Genomic DNA, 19,322 nt, shown 5'->3' with positions numbered 1-19,322 from the left:
CAAACACACACACACACACACACACACACACCCCAAGTCACACACGCACACATACACACACTCACGCACACGCACTCACTCACTCTCTCACAAAAACTTCATACACACACCCATACGCACATATGGACAGACAGACATACACACCTTTACAAACGAACACACATACACGCACACACATACACGTATGCACACACACACACACACCACACACACACTCACACACACACACGAGTACAGACTCGTGCACGCGTGCGCGCACACACACACACACACCCTACACACACTCACACACACACGAGTACAGACTCATGCACGCGTGCACACACACACAAATACACACACACACACACACACACACACACACACACTCACACACACACACGAGTACAGACTCATGCACGCGTGCGCACACACACACACACACACACAAATACACACACACACACACACACACTCACACACACACGAGTACAGACTCATGCACGCGTGCGCACACACAAATACACACACACACACACACACACCACACACACACACACAAATACACACACACTCACACACTCACACACACACGAGTACAGACTCATGCACGCGTGCGCACACACAAATACACACACACACACACCACACACACGAGTACAGACTCATGCACACGTGCGCACACACACACAAATACACACACACACACACACACACACACACACACACACACACACACACACACACACAAACAGTAACACTAACACATGTGCACAAAATGAACACAAACACACACACTGCGCGAGAGAGAAAGACTACAGGGAGGCATGACGTCATGATGCATTAATTGACGTCAAAGACTTTCGACCGTGACGTATTCTTCTTACGCGAGCTTTATCCATAGACTTGGAAACTACGGAATTTCTACCCGTCCAAAGCGGCCTTGGGTGGCGTTTGCTCAAAAAATGGGGGCGCCAATTTTACCCACCGTATTTTTGTTAGTATGGTCCCAATTTTTGGTGAACTTCCATCTCCAGCTGTGGCCCATTTTCGGGCACAAAGAATCCTTCTTTATCATGTATTATTCGGTATGCACATTTCTCAAATCGATTACAGTATAGCGTTCACGGGATACCTCCAGCTTCGCTGGGATAAATCCCTGCGCTTAGAACTGTACCCACGGAATACGCGCGATATAAGCCTCATATTGATTGATTGAATATATTAGCAATAACAACCAGTTACAGAACCTTTGGAGATCGATTCATTGTTTTTCTCTTTGTATCATCTTGGCAAACCTCTCGTCTGTGTGTGGGTGTGTTTCTGTCTATCTCTGTGTGCGAGTGTTTTGTAAAAGGGGGTTCAACTGTATTATATGCTGTGAAAACATATAAGAACTTTGAGCACAATCAAAATGGAATGATGGATTCATTTCGCTGTAACAAACCGCTGTGATGTGCATGCAGAAAACAATATGTACAACTTGAACCCTAATCATAACAAAACATCATATGGCATTCTTCAATAATGCATGTTTGTGGCAGACTTATTTCAACATCACTCCAAGCAAATAAAACCAATGTTTCTCTAAGGATTTAATAAACTTTCATCAGATCTTTTTCATCAAAAACTGTCTTTTTTTTTTTTTAAAGATGAATGATTTATGCACCAGTAGTGATATTATTTGTCATATATTGTACATGGACTCAGTTGAATAATCTTTTTCAGTTGAGAAGTCATATTGGACTGTGCGTTTTATCATCTTTTTTGTTTATGCTTTGCAAAGTTACACAAGCTAATACTCCGCCATTAACAGCAGCAAAGTCTAAGACCCTGACAATCTTTCATGGACTGAAATAAAAAATATTTTGTTCAGACTTTCTGTTCATAATCTTTGTAAAATGACCCCCATTGTAAAATGACCCCCATTTTAAGACTTCTTCCTTTAATACCCAATTTTCTCAGATTTGTGGAGGTCTGAAAAGGGTGCTGTTAAAACCTGTCTCATGTTTCATTACCTGAGTTAAGTATATATCATGCAGACCTGGGAACCCCTGTCTTGCACTTGGAGTATTCAAACCGGAAGGACAGAACCTTTAAGTTCAACACTGAGGTAAGTACAGGAACAGCATCTTTTCTGGAGTTGTATGCATGACTTAATTAAGAGACTTTAGTGCGGGATAAACTGTATCCTCAATGCAATGTATTCTGGACTAGAGTCTCTAAACTTGACTCCTGCACACAATTTATTTTTGTTTGTTTGTTTATTTGTTGCTTAACGTCCAGCCGACTACGCAGAGCCATATCAGGACGAGGAAGGGGGGGATGAAGGGGGCCACTTGTCAAGCGATTCCTGTTTACAAATGCACTAACCCATTACTTGTGTCCCAGCAGGCTTTAGTAAAACTAAATTAATACCTACTGGAAGATTACCAGTTTCCAGTATGTTAAAATAGGCTTAACCTATCTACTGCTGGACTTACATCAGAACACTAACAGATTAAACTATACATGAATCGCGAGACAAGCGGCAAGAGAAGAGATTTTTGAAAAAAATACAGGTGAATGAGCAAGAAGGCAGAAAAAAGAAAAGAATTCATGAAGAAAAAGAGAGCATGACAGGAAAGAGGAACCAAAAATCTACCTAACAGCAAACTAGAAAGCTCCTGCGGTTCCAAAAACAGGAGGGGCCTTTAATTTCATAACCGCAGTGCCCCACTGCGGGAATTTATTTATTTATTAAGGAGATTTCTATAGCGCATAACTAAAAGCACTATGCGCTGAACAACATCCATTTATCATCAGACATGATAGCAAACATCATAACACAGAACACAACCTTTACTGGCTGAATCAAATATCAGATCTAAATGTATTATACGTAATAAATAGAACACAAGTGAGCAACTTATCGAAGTCGGACCTAAAAACGTGAATGAATAACAAATTAGATCTAAATGTATTATGCATAATAAATATAACACAAGTAATCAAAGTCAGACATAAAAAAGTGAATGAATATAGTTATAAATAGAGCACAAGTGATGAACTTCTCAAAGCCAGATCTAAAAAAGTGATCAGCCTGTTTACAATTAAATGGTAAATGAGGTATACAGCAAAAATGTTATGTATTCAGATTCAGACTGCAGTACAGTATATACTGGTGACTGGGTGGCCGAGTGGTAACGCACTTGCGAGAGGTTGCGAGTTCGACCCCGGGTCAGGGCGTTAGCAATTTTCTCCCCCTTTCCTAACCTAGGTGGTGGGTTCAAGTGCTAGTCTTTCGGATGAGACGAAAAACCGAGGTCCCTTCGTGTACACTACATTGGGGTGTGCACGTTAAAGATCCCACAATTGACAAAAGGGTCTTTCCTGGCAAAATTGTATAGGCATAGATAAAAATGTCCACCAAAATACCCGTGTGACTTGGAATAATAGGCCGTGAAAAGTAGGATATGCGCCGAAATGGCTGCGATCTGCTGGCCGATGTGAATGCGTGATGTATTGTGTAAAAAAATTCCATCTCACACGGCATAAATAAATCCCTGCACCTTGAATATATGCGCGATATAGATTGCATAAAATAAAAAAATTAAATTAAAATAAATCCCTGCGCTTAGAACTGTACCCACGGAATACGCGCGATAAAAGCCTCATATTGATTGATTGATTGATTGATACTTCACAGCTGCAGAAAACAGTGTAAAACTTTACATCAAGATGAGACATCTTTCTTTCTTTATTTGGTGTTTAACGTCGTTTTCAACCACGAAGGTTATATCGCGACGAGGGAAAGGGGGGAGATGGGATAGGGGAAAGGGGGGGGGGGGGGGGGGAGATGGGATAGAGCCACTTGTTAAGTGTTTCTTGTTCACAAAAGCACTAATCAAAAAATTGCTCCAGGGGCTTGCAACGTAGTACAATATATGACCTTACTGGGAGAATGCAAGTTTCCAGTACAAAGGACTAAAGATTTCTTACATACTGCTTGACTAAAATCTTTACAAACATTGACTATATTCTATACAAGAACCACTTAACAAGGGTAAAAGGAGAAACAGAATCCGTTAGTCGCCTCATACGACATGCGGGGTGCAGAGAAATAAGGATGTGGAAAAGAAGACTTTTGGTAAGTGAAATAAAGGTGATGGATCCAGTCAGGTAGAAATAAGACAACAAGAAAAGAATTGGAAAACTGCAGGGAATAGTAGGGAGAGTTTTCTTGGAAGGAAATATAGGTGAAAGGACTGGTAAGGCAGAAATAAGACAAAAGAAGAGAAGAAACAGAACCGTTAGTCGCCTCTTACGACATGCTGGGTAGCATCGGGTAAATTCTTTCTAGTCCCAACCAATATGGGACTCCCCCTAGCCCGCGGGGGGTAGATGAGACATAAATGACCATGTTGGGAAATAATTCTGTCGGGTTAGTATGGGTTGTGAAAGAGTGAGTACTCTTGTTTTTAGTGAGGCAAGCTTTCTACACTTGCTCCTTGTCAATCAATCAATATGAGGCTTATATCGCGCGTATTCCGTGGGTACAGTTCTAAGCGCAGGGATTTTTTTTTTATATATTTTTTTTAATGCAATTTATATCGCGCACATATTCAAGGCGCAGGGATTTATTTATGCCGTGTGAGATGGAATTTTTTTACACAATACATCACGCATTCACATCGGCCAGCAGATCGCAGCCATTTCGGCGCATATCCTACTTTTCACGGCCTATTATTCCAAGTCACACGGGTAAACCCAAAAGAGTTTACTTCCGAACACCGTCTATTACAGGTCTTTATAATTAAGCAAACCAATCAAAACAAGAGGTAGATATAACTATACATCTAAGCATGCAACATTCCATTTTGATTTGAATGTAACATATCACCAGCAACTTTTCATCAATGTTTACAGAAATTATGTCAGGCTCTTGATTCATCAACAAATAGACGATGTACGGAAATAACTCTGTCAATTTGTTATGGGTTGTAGATGGGTTTCTTCCCCTTGTTTCCATCGAAACAATGAGGCAAACCTACAATGTCATATAAAGCTTGCCTCAGTGTTTCTATGGAAAAACAAGGGGAGGCTACTTTTCCACAACCCATACAAAAAACTGACAGAGCTATTTCCAGAATTCGTCTATTGCATGTTCCATGAGCGTTCCATGTAAGGTGAGCGTTCCATGTAAGGTGAGCGTTCCATGTAAGGTGAGCGTTCCATGTAAGATGAGCGTTCCATGTAAGGTGAGCGTTGTCAGTCGTTTTTCTTGTAGTTGAGGATGACTTTCTCCAAAGCCATCATGGGGGCTTCAAAGGCAAGGGAGACCACTGCCGACAACATGTAGCACGCCACCAGAGTGGCCAGAAACAACACAACCTGAAACACCGAGATAATGATATTGAACAAAATGGGAAAAACCCAAAGAAATTATTTTTTAAGAAACGAAGAAACTTCATCCTGCTACAGTAAAAACTCTGTCCCCCCCCCTCCCCCCATACACAAACACACATCTAGCATACTAACCACAATAGCGCAACACACTCACACACACACACACACACATTTATTATACTAACCATTATTGGCCCCACTGTAGAAGAACAGAGGGATTTCCTGCTGAAGAGGTTGCCACACACACACACACACCAACACACACACAAACACACCAACACACACACAAACCCCACACCCAAACACACACATCCACACACAAACACAAACCCCAAAACACACAAACATTGACACACACACACACACAAACATCCTCCCTCACTCCCAACCACCACTCCCCCCCCCCCCCCCCCCCCACACACACACCCCAAAGAAGATAAATATACTGACCACATTGGCATCACTGTAGTAGAAGACGGTGTCGCGGCTGAAGAGATAGCCGTAGAGCGTCATGATGTGAAGCAGGTAGATACAGTATGTCAGGCGACTCAGCGGCACCAGGGCTTTCCACGACAGAATGCTGTTCACAAACCCTGTCACCGGACACACAATTGCATTTGTTTAAGACTATAGTGGGATTTTCTTTTCAGTTTTGGCTCTCAGAGAGAGAGAGAGAGAGAGAGAGAGAGAGAGAGAGAGAGAGAGAGAGAGAGAGAGAGAGAGAGAGAGAGAGAGAGAGAGAGAAAGAGAGAAAGAGAGAGAGAGAGAGAGAGAGAGAGAGAAAGAGAGAGAGAGAGAGAGAGGGAAAAGTAGAGACAGAAAAAAAATAACCTTAGACTTTACTTTAATGGATTAAGGTTTTAGGCTTAGCCTAATCTTCTAATACATGTCCTTTCAACATGGACAGAGTATAGCTGAAAACATAAGGCAAAGACTCACACACACACACACACACAAACACAAACACACGCACACACACCCATACCCTACCACTACCTATACCCCCCCCCCATTCCACACATCCCACCCCACACACACCTCCATTGCCAGTAACACAGGCAAAAATGACCCAGGCGACAGCTGCCCCCCAGACAGTGCGACTGACGGCATTGTGGAGCGCTGACACAGGCAGCGACATCGGGTGACCTTGACTGGTGTGGTACAAGCCGTAGAGAACCGCCAGGGCACAGGCAGCCGCCACACACCAGCAGATTACGTTGACAACCTGTCATTGGACAACAATTTTCATGACTTATTCCATTTTCATTTCGTAGTTTCTTACCATCCTGGCGCAGGCAGTTTATCTGCCGAAATACTGATCACAACAAGTACCTAACCTGGTTACTGGCGTGTCTTCTCTTTATTTAAACAATTTTCATTTTTTATTTTTTATTTTTCATAATTTTATTGTCCCAAGTTTTATTGCAGGGAAATTTGGGTTGCTCCGGATCCCTCCCAGTGGAAAACTAGCAACAGCAGAGTCGCACTACCCAGGTGTCTGCGTGTTTAGGTGTAATCAGCCACCTGCACTAATATGGCAGAACGACTGAGGTCAGTGGTGGCACGGGGGTGGAGCATCAAAATCGCCAATAATGGAGTTACCACAAAACTCCAGGACGACGACGATATGCAGATCCCGAATTACTCAGAAACTCTCGCTCTCTCTCTAATAAAATCAAAGAAGCTCATATCCTGACCTTGGGCAGTTTACACTTGCAGTCCGTGCGGTAGAGGAAGTAGCCGGTTACCATGCCAACGAGGTAGGGTCCCATGCGGTTGTAGGGCTTGATGTAGTAGTCCATCATGTAGTTCCCTCTGCACAACGCATTGTACAATGTAGTACAGTTGTAGTATAGTGGAACCCTGTTTTAAGACCCTCATTTCACAGACTTTTTGTTCATAACAGTCATCTGTTATGGTGTTGTTTTCGTTCATGGGCTGAAACTCCCACAGCTTTTACGTGTATGACCGTTTTAACCCCGCCGTTTAGGCAGCCATACGCCGCTTTTGATGGAAGCATGCTGGGTACTTTCGTGTTTCTTCTTCTTCTTCTGCGTTTGTGGGCTGAAACTCCCACGTACACTCGTGTTTTTTGCACGAGTGGAATTTTACGTGTATGACCGTTTTTACCCCGCCATTAAGGCAGCCATACGCCGCTTTCGGAGGAAGCATGCTTGATATTTTCGTGTTTCTATAACCCACCGAACTCTGACATGGATTACAGGATCTTTTCCGTGCGCACTTGGTCTTGTGCTTGCGTGTACACACGAAGGGGGATAAGCCACTAGCAGGTCTGCACATAAGTTGACCTGGGAGATCGGAAAAATCTCCACACTTAACCCACCAGGCGGCCGCGGCCGGGATTCGAACCCTCGACCTTCCCATTAAGAGGCCGACGTCATACCACCCAGCCACAGCGCCCGTCTCTTTCGTGTTTCTATAACCCACCCAACTCTGATAACAGGACCTCTTCTGTGCGCACTTGGTCTTGTGCTTGCGTGTACACACGAAGGGGGATCATTTAAGGCACTAGCAGGTCAGCACATAAGTTGACCTTGGAGATCGGAAAAGTCTACACCCTTAACCCAGCAGGCGGCCATGGTCGGGATTTAAACTCACGACCTTCCGATTAAGAGGCCAATGTCTTATCCACTAGGCCACTGCGCCCGACGTCTGTTGGTAACGAACTACATGACTGACAACAGTGGAACACCCATTTTAAGATTCCCTCCTTTTTAACACTTTCGACCCCACCTATGTTGACCAAGATTTTTTAACCAAGACCAGCTGTGCTGCAGCAGGTCACTCAGAATTGTAGTAACTGTGTAGCAACTGTGTATCAACACGCTGGAATGCAGGCGTTGGATCGACGTTACAGGAAGCAACTGAAGCTAACAGTCTGAGCAGAATGTGGATATGTGCCGAATGAGAGCAGATGCAATGTAGTGACTGTGTGTACGGATATATCCGTACCTGGTCAGATAGAGCCATATGAGTGGGAACGGATATATCCGTACCTGGGAGACAATGAGTTAATACATTCATCCTCGTCAGCGGGGGTTTCGAACATTCTGACCCGTGACGCAGTTGTGTAAAGACCCTGAGCGGTCTATGTGTTTGCAAAGTGATCTGAGACCGGTGTTGTACATGTGGATTTTGCCTGACTGATTAGTTTAACAGTATCATATTTGAACTGTAGTTGTATAGCTGATTCACCATCAGCGAGATGTGTTGCCCGGTCCCAGTTGCTTCGTGTGTGTTTAGTTCTGAATTGAGGAGAGAACTACACTGCCTTCTGATATATCCTTCTGAGTAACTTCTGGTGTACGTTAATAAAAAGTCAGGTTATCGCAACCTCTGTCTTGGCGTCCCATTTATGCTTCCTGGCCTGTTCCCCTTCCACTCAACCCTATCACATCATTACTAGGAGCAGGAGAATGTTACCCGTTAGGTGCGGCATCCACAGGAGCGATTATCCCCGGTGCCAGGTGCCACTTCATGGTGACGGCAGCAGGGGTGATGATGGTGGCAATCAGAAACACCAGTACCGCCGCAGTGCCGTACAGCGGGGAGCTGTGTTATAAATCAGTGAATATCAATTTCTTTCTCCTTCACTGTGAATGCAGGGAGATGGTATGTATGTGTGTGTGGTGGGAGGGTGGTAGTGGTGTGTGTGTATGTGTGTGTGTGTGTGTGGGTGTGTGTGTGTGGTGAGTGTTTGATCTAGCTTTAAGAAAACTAGGCATCCACAGAGGCAAAGAAATGGGCAAACACACACAAACACCCTACACATGTAGTGACAGAGACACACACCCACCCCACACACCCACCCCCCTAACACACTGTGACACGTACAGAAACAGCCATGCACACGCACCCTACACACACACCCCTACCCCTCCCCCCCAATACACACGCACACACAACACACCACAACACAACACAGCACAACACAACAACACAACACAACACAACACACACATGTTCGCACGCCCCCACACATGCACACACAGCACAGCCCAACCCAACCCACCACACCACACCACACAACAACACAACACACACACACGCAGACACACACACACACACACAAACACATATTGCCAGAAACACACACACACTGACAAACACACACATCCCCCCCCCCCCCCCCCCAGCAACTTACCAGTACAGCGGAACAAAGATGAGGGGACTCAGGATGTAGAACTGCATGTCGTTAGCCAGGTACCACGACTGCCCCAGACACTGAAAGCAACCACGTCATGTCGTTAGCCAGGTACCACGACTGCCCCAGACACTGAAAGCAACCAGTCACGTCGTTAGCCAGGTACCACGACTGTCCCAGACACTGAAAGCAACCAGTCACGTCGTTAGCCAGGTACCACGACTGTCCCAGACACTGAAAGCAACCAGTCACGTCGTTAGCCAGGTACCACGACTGTCCCAGACACTGAAAACAACCAGTCACGTCGTTAGCCAGGTACCACGACTGTCCCAGACACTGAAAGCAACCAGTCACGTCGTTAGCCAGGTACCACGACTGCCCCAGACACTCAGAGCAACCAGTCACGTCGTTAGCCAGGTACCACGACTGTCCCAGACACTGAAAGCAACCAGTCACGTCGTTAGCCAGGTACCACGACTGCCCCAGACACTGAAAGTAACCAGTCACGTCGTTAGCCAGGTACCACGACTGCCCCAGACACTCAGAGCAACCAGTCACGTCGTTAGCCAGGTACCACGACTGCCCCAGACACTCAGAGCAACCAGTCACGTCGTTAGCCAGGTACCACGACTGCCCCAGACACTCAGAGCAACCAGTCACGTCGTTAGCCAGGTACCACGACTGCCCCAGACACTCAGAGCAACCAGTCACGTCGTTAGCCAGGTACCACGACTGCCCCAGACACTCAGAGCAACCAGTCACGTCGTTAGCCAGGTACCACGACTGCCCCAGACACTCAGAGCAACCAGTCACGTCGTTAGCCAGGTACCACGACTGCCCCAGACACTCAGAGCAACCAGTCATGTCGTTAGCCAGGTACCACGACTGCCCCAGACACTGAAAGCAACCAGTCACGTCGTTAGCCAGGTACCACGACTGTCCCAGACACTGAAAGCAACCAGTCACGTCGTTAGCCAGGTACCACGACTGCCCCAGACACTCAGAGCAACCAGTCACGTCGTTAGCCAGGTACCACGACTGCCCCAGACACTGAAAGCAACCAGTCACGTCGTTAGCCAGGTACCACGACTGTCCCAGACACTGAAAGCAACCAGTCATGTCGTTAGCCAGGTACCACGACTGCCCCAGACACTGAAAGCAACCAGTCACGTCGTTAGCCAGGTACCACGACTGCCCCAGACACTGAAAGTAACCAGTCACGTCGTTAGCCAGGTACCACGACTGCCCCAGACACTGAAAGCAACCAGTCACGTCGTTAGCCAGGTACCACGACTGCCCCAGACACTGAAAGCAACCACGTCATGTCGTTAGCCAGGTACCACGACTGCCCCAGACACTGAAAGCAACCACGTCATGTCGTTAGCCAGGTACCACGACTGTCCCAGACACTGAAAGCAACCAGTCACGTCGTTAGCCAGGTACCACGACTGTCCCAGACACTGAAAGCAACCAGTCACGTCGTTAGCCAGGTACCACGACTGTCCCAGACACTGAAAACAACCAGTCACGTCGTTAGCCAGGTACCACGACTGTCCCAGACACTGAAAGCAACCAGTCACGTCGTTAGCCAGGTACCACGACTGCCCCAGACACTCAGAGCAACCAGTCATGTCGTTAGCCAGGTACCACGACTGTCCCAGACACTGAAAGCAACCAGTCACGTCGTTAGCCAGGTACCACGACTGCCCCAGACACTGAAAGTAACCAGTCACGTCGTTAGCCAGGTACCACGACTGCCCCAGACACTGAAAGTAACCAGTCACGTCGTTAGCCAGGTACCACGACTGCCCCAGACACTCAGAGCAACCAGTCACGTCGTTAGCCAGGTACCACGACTGCCCCAGACACTCAGAGCAACCAGTCACGTCGTTAGCCAGGTACCACGACTGCCCCAGACACTCAGAGCAACCAGTCACGTCGTTAGCCAGGTACCACGACTGCCCCAGACACTCAGAGCAACCAGTCACGTCGTTAGCCAGGTACCACGACTGCCCCAGACACTCAGAGCAACCAGTCACGTCGTTAGCCAGGTACCACGACTGCCCCAGACACTCAGAGCAACCAGTCACGTCGTTAGCCAGGTACCACGACTGCCCCAGACACTCAGAGCAACCAGTCACGTCGTTAGCCAGGTACCACGACTGCCCCAGACACTCAGAGCAACCAGTCACGTCGTTAGCCAGGTACCACGACTGCCCCAGACACTCAGAGCAACCAGTCACGTCGTTAGCCAGGTACCACGACTGCCCCAGACACTGAAAGCAACCAGTCACGTCGTTAGCCAGGTACCACGACTGCCCCAGACACTGAAAGTAACCAGTCACGTCGTTAGCCAGGTACCACGACTGTCCCAGACACTGAAAGCAACCAGTCACGTCGTTAGCCAGGTACCACGACTGCCCCAGACACTGAAAGTAACCAGTCACGTCGTTAGCCAGGTACCACGACTGCCCCAGACACTGAAAGTAACCAGTCACGTCGTTAGCCAGGTACCACGACTGCCCCAGACACTCAGAGCAACCAGTCACGTCGTTAGCCAGGTACCACGACTGCCCCAGACACTCAGAGCAACCAGTCACGTCGTTAGCCAGGTACCACGACTGCCCCAGACACTCAGAGCAACCAGTCACGTCGTTAGCCAGGTACCACGACTGCCCCAGACACTCAGAGCAACCAGTCACGTCGTTAGCCAGGTACCACGACTGCCCCAGACACTCAGAGCAACCAGTCACGTCGTTAGCCAGGTACCACGACTGCCCCAGACACTGAAAGTAACCAGTCACGTCGTTAGCCAGGTACCACGACTGCCCCAGACACTCAGAGCAACCAGTCACGTCGTTAGCCAGGTACCACGACTGCCCCAGACACTCAGAGCAACCAGTCATGTCGTTAGCCAGGTACCACGACTGCCCCAGACACTGAAAGCAACCAGTCACGTCGTTAGCCAGGTACCACGACTGTCCCAGACACTGAAAGCAACCAGTCACGTCGTTAGCCAGGTACCACGACTGCCCCAGACACTCAGAGCAACCAGTCACGTCGTTAGCCAGGTACCACGACTGCCCCAGACACTGAAAGTAACCAGTCACGTCGTTAGCCAGGTACCACGACTGTCCCAGACACTGAAAGCAACCAGTCACGTCGTTAGCCAGGTACCACGACTGCCCCAGACACTGAAAGCAACCAGTCACGTCGTTAGCCAGGTACCACGACTGCCCCAGACACTGAAAGTAACCAGTCACGTCGTTAGCCAGGTACCACGACTGCCCCAGACACTGAAAGTAACCAGTCACGTCGTTAGCCAGGTACCACGACTGCCCCAGACACTCAGAGCAACCAGTCACGTCGTTAGCCAGGTACCACGACTGCCCCAGACACTCAGAGCAACCAGTCACGTCGTTAGCCAGGTACCACGACTGCCCCAGACACTCAGAGCAACCAGTCACGTCGTTAGCCAGGTACCACGACTGCCCCAGACACTCAGAGCAACCAGTCACGTCGTTAGCCAGGTACCACGACTGCCCCAGACACTCAGAGCAACCAGTCACGTCGTTAGCCAGGTACCACGACTGCCCCAGACACTGAAAGCAACCAGTCACGTCGTTAGCCAGGTACCACGACTGCCCCAGACACTCAGAGCAACCAGTCACGTCGTTAGCCAGGTACCACGACTGCCCCAGACACTCAGAGCAACCAGTCACGTCGTTAGCCAGGTACCACGACTGCCCCAGACACTGAAAGCAACCAGTCACGTCGTTAGCCAGGTACCACGACTGTCCCAGACACTGAAAGCAACCAGTCACGTCGTTAGCCAGGTACCACGACTGCCCCAGACACTCAGAGCAACCAGTCACGTCGTTAGCCAGGTACCACGACTGCCCCAGACACTGAAAGCAACCAGTCACGTCGTTAGCCAGGTACCACGACTGTCCCAGACACTGAAAGCAACCAGTCACGTCGTTAGCCAGGTACCACGACTGCCCCAGACACTGAAAGCAACCAGTCACGTCGTTAGCCAGGTACCACGACTGTCCCAGACACTCAGAGCAACCAGTCACGTCGTTAGCCAGGTACAGACAGACAATGAGAACAGACAATGAGAGACACAGAGACAGACACAGAGACAGACACAGAGACAGACACAGAGACAGACACAGAGACAGACACAGACAGAAGAAGAAGACTCACAACATGATCATCATGGACGAAATTGTTGATGTAGAGAAGGTTGGTCCACCAAGACTTGCGGCAGTTGTCGCGGTCCGGCTGTGTGTCAGCCCACATGGGCCCTGACCCCCAGTACTTGCCCAGCGACAAGTACATCAGGATGACCAGCAGGTAGGGAGGGGTCAGTCTGAAACAGATTTTTAACAGATTTTTTTTTATTGATTTTTTTTTATATGCAAGGAGTGTCTGGATGTTCGAGTGTTTCCACACCAGGACAAATACCAATGGCTGTTATGCTATATGGCGAAATAAATTCTTGTTCTTGTACCGGTTAACACGGGGTTGATGCTGAGAGGGAGGGAGGGGTTGCGTTACCCAGGTTGCTGTCTCCTTGTGGAAAGCTAGCAGCAACAGAGTCGCGTTACCCAGGTCGCTGTCTCCTTGTGGAAAGCTAGCAGCAACAGAGTCGCGTTACCCAGGTTGCTGTCTCCTTGTGGAAAGCTAGCAGCAACAGAGTCGCGTTACACAGGTTGCTGTCTCCTTGTGGAAAGCTAGCAGCAACAGAGTCGTGTTACCCAGGTTGCTGTCTCCTTGTGGAAAGCTAGCAGCAACAGAGTCCAGTTACCCAGGTCGCTGTCTCCTTGTGGAAAGCTAGCAGCAACAGGGTCGCGTTACCCAGGTTGCTGTCTCCTTGTGGAAAGCTAGCAGCAACAGAGTCGCGTTACCCAGGTTGCTGTCTCCTTGTGGAAAGCTAGCAGCAACAGGGTCGCGTTACCCAGGTTGCTGTCTCCTTGTGGAAAGCTAGCAGCAACAGAGTCGCGTTACCCAGGTTGCTGTCTCCTTGTGGAAAGCTAGCAGCAACAGAGTCGCGTTACCCAGGTTGCTGTCTCCTTGTGGAAAGCTAGCAGCAACAGAGTCGCGTTACCCAGGTTGCTGTCTCCTTGTGGAAAGCTAGCAGCAACAGAGTCGCGTTACCCAGGTTGCTGTCTCCTTGTGGAAAGCTAGCAGCAACAGAGTCGCGTTACCCAGGTTGCTGTCTCCTTGTGGAAAGCTAGCAGCAACAGAGTCGCGTTACCCAGGTTGCTGTCTCCTTGTGGAAAGCTAGCAGCAACAGAGTCCAGTTACCCAGGTCGCTGTCTCCTTGTGGAAAGCTAGCAGCAACAGAGTCGCGTTACACAGGTTGCTGTCTCCTTGTGGAAAGCTAGCAGCAACAGAGTCGCGTTACCCAGGTTGCTGTCTCCTTGTGGAAAGCTAGCAGCAACAGAGTCGCGTTACCCAGGTTGCTGTCTCCTTGTGGAAAGCTAGCAGCAACAGAGTCGCGTTACCCAGGTTGCTGTCTCCTTGTGGAAAGCTAGCAGCAACAGAGTCACGTTACCCAGGTTGCTGTCTCCTTGTGGAAAGCTAGCAGCAACAGAGTCGCGTTACCCAGGTGTGTGTGTGCTTAGGTGTAATCAGCCACCTGCACTTCTGGCAGAAAGAAAAAGATCTTTTAAACCCGCTATATACCACAGCCGAACCAAGCGAACTGGGTTTGGTGAATGTGACACTGTGTCTTGTTCAGTGTACTAACTAGCAGCGAATGTCTTGGTGACACCAGTCACACGATCAAGAAATATCACGTGAGAAGATCACGAATCTTCTCACACAAAATGATAGCCGCCATTATTGTCACTCTTCAAGGATGAAGATACACAAATATTCAACCAATGAAAAGTCAGTTCGCCTAAAATTACAGATGACGCACTGCATGACGTAGTGCAAAGTTTCCCGAACCTAGTTCGGCTTGGTTCGGCTGTACAGTTAGTAGCAGGCTTTACATGCCACATGCAGTGGTGACAAGGGAGTGGGACATGGAAACTGTCTCTGTGACTGCAAATGAACTTGACACGTGTCCGTCCCCATCCAGATTCAAACCTGTGACCCGCTGATCACAAGTCCAGTACTCTATCAGCTGAGCTACCGGGGCCAACCACAGCACATGTACCACTGTATCAGCAGGCAGAAACTGGGACACAGCTTTCAGGGATAATATACAATGGAACGCCCCTTTAAGCCCCCCCCCCCCCCATTTTAGACCATGTTTTCCCAGACTTTTTGCTGTTCATAACCTCTGTTGATTCACCTTCATTTTAAGACTCCCTCCTATACAGTGGAACCCCCGTTTTAAGACTCCCAATTTAAGACTCCCTCCCTTTTAAGACCTTGTTTCCTCAAACATTCTGCTCATGACCTGTGTAAATGTACCCCCATTCTAAGACCCCCATTTTAAGACCCCCTCCTTTCTAAGACCTGATTTTTTTTAGATTTGTGGAGGTCTCAAAAGGGGGGTTCCACTGTACCACAAACAGTTTCCATGTCACCTCACAACACCAGGCTTACCTCCAAAAGCGATGAAAGTAGAACTTGATCCAGTTGATCTTGCCCCCCGTCCTTTTGAGTTCCTTGAGCGACAAGTAGGCCACCAGCAGACCGCTGAAACACAACACTCGGTCAACCACTCATCTTCTTCGTTCATGGGTTGAAACTCCCACGTACACTCGTGCTTTTGCACGAGTGGGTTTTAACGTACGTACCCTGCGATACGCTGCTTTTGGGGGAGGCATGCTGGGTATTTTTGTGTTTCTATAACCCACCAAACTCTGACAAGGTTTACAGGATCTGTTTAGTGCGCACTTGGTCTTGTGCTTGCGTGTACACACGAAGGGGGATAAGGCACTAGCAGGTCTACAAGTTGACCTGGGAGATCTGAAAAATCTCCACCCTTAACCCACCAGGCAGCTGCGGCCGGGATTTTAACTCATGACCTTCCGATTAGGAGGCCGATGTCTTATCCACTAGGCCACTACACCTGTCTAAGAGGAGTTGAACATTCACTCATCAAACAATGGGCCGTGTCAAACAATGGGCTGTGTCAAACAATGGGCCGTGTCAAACAATGGGCCGTGTCAAACAATGGGCCGTGTCAAACAATGGGCTGTGTCAAACAATGGGCCGTGTCAAACAATGGGCTGTGTCAAACAATGGGCCGTGTCAAACAATGGGCCGTGTCAAACAATGGGCTGTGTCAAACAATGGGCCGTGTCAAACAATGGGCTGTGTCAAACAATGGGCTGTGTCAAACAATGGGCCGTGTCAAACAATGGGCCGTGTCAAACAATGGGCCGTGTCAAACAATGGGCCGTGTCAAACAATGGGCTGTGTCAAACAATGGGCCGTGTCAAACAATGGGCTGTGTCAAACAATGGGCTGTGTCAAACACTCATGTACAAAATGTGCGACCCATATTTTGAAAGAAGGATTCAACATAAAAAGTATGGGTTGTAAACGACCCACGCCATCCGAATAGGGATAACCTCTTTACCGCTTCTTTGCAGAGTATGGGTCGTATACACAACCCACGCCATCCGAAGAGGGATAAACATTGTAATATCCTTCATTATTCCATATGGGCTGCCCATGACCCACATCATCCGGTCTGCCCAGTTCAAATTACGTCATTGTTTATTTCTTTGTTTACAAAAATAATCCTTCGGAAAGTGGTCGATGAGAGGGACCTAAGGTGTTTGAGGTTTACATGAAGTTTTAATCAAAAACTCCCAATAGTTTCAGAGATACAGACATTTAACTTGTAAGGCTCTGGGTTGTCCATGACCCAGGAAGCACGATGAACTTGTTAAGCTAAAATGGACTGTGAAATATAATCAACTCCTCCCGTCCCGTCCCCTCCCCTCCCCTCCCCGCACACACCCAAGATGTAAACAAACAACAGCAAAAAGGTCTTGAAGAAGAGTGAAGTGCAAACTCATAGAATTTCTAAACAGAATATTTAATAAAGAAAACTTTGCGAAGAGCTCAGAAAATGGATGATTGGAAGTACAAACTCACAGAATATCTAAACAGAATATTTAATAAAGAAAAGTTTGTCATTTGGAGCTTAGAAAATGGCTGGATGGAATACCTCATCACAAAAAAGGAATCCACAGAAAGCGTAGCGTTGAGGATTCCCTGAAATGTCCAGCGTTGAATGGCCTCCCCGATGTAGCCAATTGTGTTGCCTGCACATAAATAATGGCCTCCCCGATGTAGCCAATTGTGTTGCCTGCACATAAATAATGGCCTCCCCGATGTAGCCAATTGTGTTGCCTGCACATAAATAATGGCCTCCCCGATGTAGCCAATTGTGTTGCCTGCACATAAATAATGGCCTCCCCGATGTAGCCAATTGTGTTGCCTGCACATAAATAATGGACAGAAAGAAGAATAATAATGAGGATACGTACTTATATGGCGCAAATCCTAAAATAAAGTGCCTCACAAAACATACACAAATAAATAATTCTATACACGATGCCAAATCAAATATACATTTTTCAAAACAGATTTTCTTTACTTTTGAGCACATTTTTTCAACAAACATAACAAATTTACATATTTCAGGCAGGCTGAGCTATTTTTATCATCCTTTCCACCACCACTCTACACAGCCTTGACTATTTTTAACTCGCACTAAAATGCAGGCCAGGAACAGCTGTGTCGCTTTTCTTGAATAGCAAGAGGCTAGCCGCAAGCATATCTTGCCCCTATGAAACGGGTGCCTGTTCTCACCTGCCCCTCCTAAAGGCAGGAGAATGGTCTTGCATAGCGGGAGGCAAGCCGCAACCAATTCTTGCCTCTTAAGTCAAGGCGGAGGTTGTGCTCTAATGAAACCGGTGTCTGTACCCACCTGCCCCCCCTAAAGGCAGGAGAATGGTGTGACCCAGCACAACCCAGGTCATGGAGAGAAAACGGACGCCATGGATACAGGTCAAACTGCCCGCCGTCCGTTGTGTAGACAGCAGCTTGGCACCGTTGGTGTACACCGAGAACGCCATGACCAGCTTGGCAGCAAAACCTGCAACAAGGAAGACAATGGCGTCAAGGGAGACAATGGCGTCAAGGAAGACAATGGCGTCAAGGAAGACAATGGCGTCAAGGAAGACAATGGCGTCAAGGGAGAGGATTTTGTTCCTTAGCCCTGCACACTATGATGGAACAGAAAAATACAACACAAAATGATGGTGAGTCAGTTCAGGCATGGGAATTGAAAATTGTAAAAAAGGCGGAAAATTTATAACTGAAGACGCGAAGCTACAAGTCGACGGCGCGAAGCGCCTAGCCTTACTAGGGGGGTCCGGGGGCATGCTCCCCCGGAAAAATTTTTCTCCAAAGAACCCAGATGGTGCAATCTGGTGTCATCTGAGCTCCAAGTTTGCCATTAAATTCTGTTTTTAGAATCAGAGTTTTTAGTACAAAAATGTACCAATTTTTGCTTTTTTGAAGAAACAAAATATATACATGTATTATATGGTTTAAATTTAAAAAAAAATGATCTGTTGAGACAAACAGGACAATGTAATTTGTAACACAATCTGTGCAATCTGGTTTACTTTCAAACATAAAAGTTCAATAACTGAGGCGGGCGGTAACAATGCGTGAACAAAGTACGGAAAGTTTTCGCGGGCTTTTGCGCAAAGGCCAAAGTAACCGGTGCTTTTTTTGTGTGCCTCCCCCCTTTATTTTTTCGGCGGACACTTTTGCATTTTCGGCGGAACAAAAAAAAAAA

At 47.6% G+C, this 19,322-nt stretch overlaps 1 protein-coding gene across 1 annotated transcript in view; it reads right to left on the bottom strand.

Annotated features, from left to right (window-relative positions):
• Nucleotides 1–2,224: 2,224 nt before the first annotated feature.
• Nucleotides 2,225–19,322, bottom strand: part of LOC138949483 (nose resistant to fluoxetine protein 6-like) — a 39,187-nt gene continuing 22,089 nt past the window's right edge. Inside the window, exons 8-17 of the mRNA XM_070321316.1 lie at nt 18,444–18,611; nt 17,679–17,775; nt 16,100–16,192; nt 13,742–13,907; nt 9,533–9,612; nt 8,812–8,940; nt 7,065–7,182; nt 6,406–6,592; nt 5,818–5,960; nt 2,225–5,352 (exon numbers count right to left, since the gene is read on the bottom strand). Of these exons, the coding sequence (XP_070177417.1) occupies nt 5,230–5,352; nt 5,818–5,960; nt 6,406–6,592; nt 7,065–7,182; nt 8,812–8,940; nt 9,533–9,612; nt 13,742–13,907; nt 16,100–16,192; nt 17,679–17,775; nt 18,444–18,611 (1,304 nt within the window). The 3' untranslated portion in view covers nt 2,225–5,229. The remainder of the gene's footprint in view (nt 5,353–5,817; nt 5,961–6,405; nt 6,593–7,064; nt 7,183–8,811; nt 8,941–9,532; nt 9,613–13,741; nt 13,908–16,099; nt 16,193–17,678; nt 17,776–18,443; nt 18,612–19,322) is intronic.

This window comes from Littorina saxatilis, linkage group LG15 (assembly GCF_037325665.1).
Source record: "Littorina saxatilis isolate snail1 linkage group LG15, US_GU_Lsax_2.0, whole genome shotgun sequence".
Lineage (NCBI taxonomy): Eukaryota > Metazoa > Mollusca > Gastropoda > Littorinimorpha > Littorinidae > Littorina > Littorina saxatilis.
The sequence above is the reverse complement of the archived record's forward strand: the minus strand, read 5'-3'. Positions and strand labels throughout refer to the sequence as shown.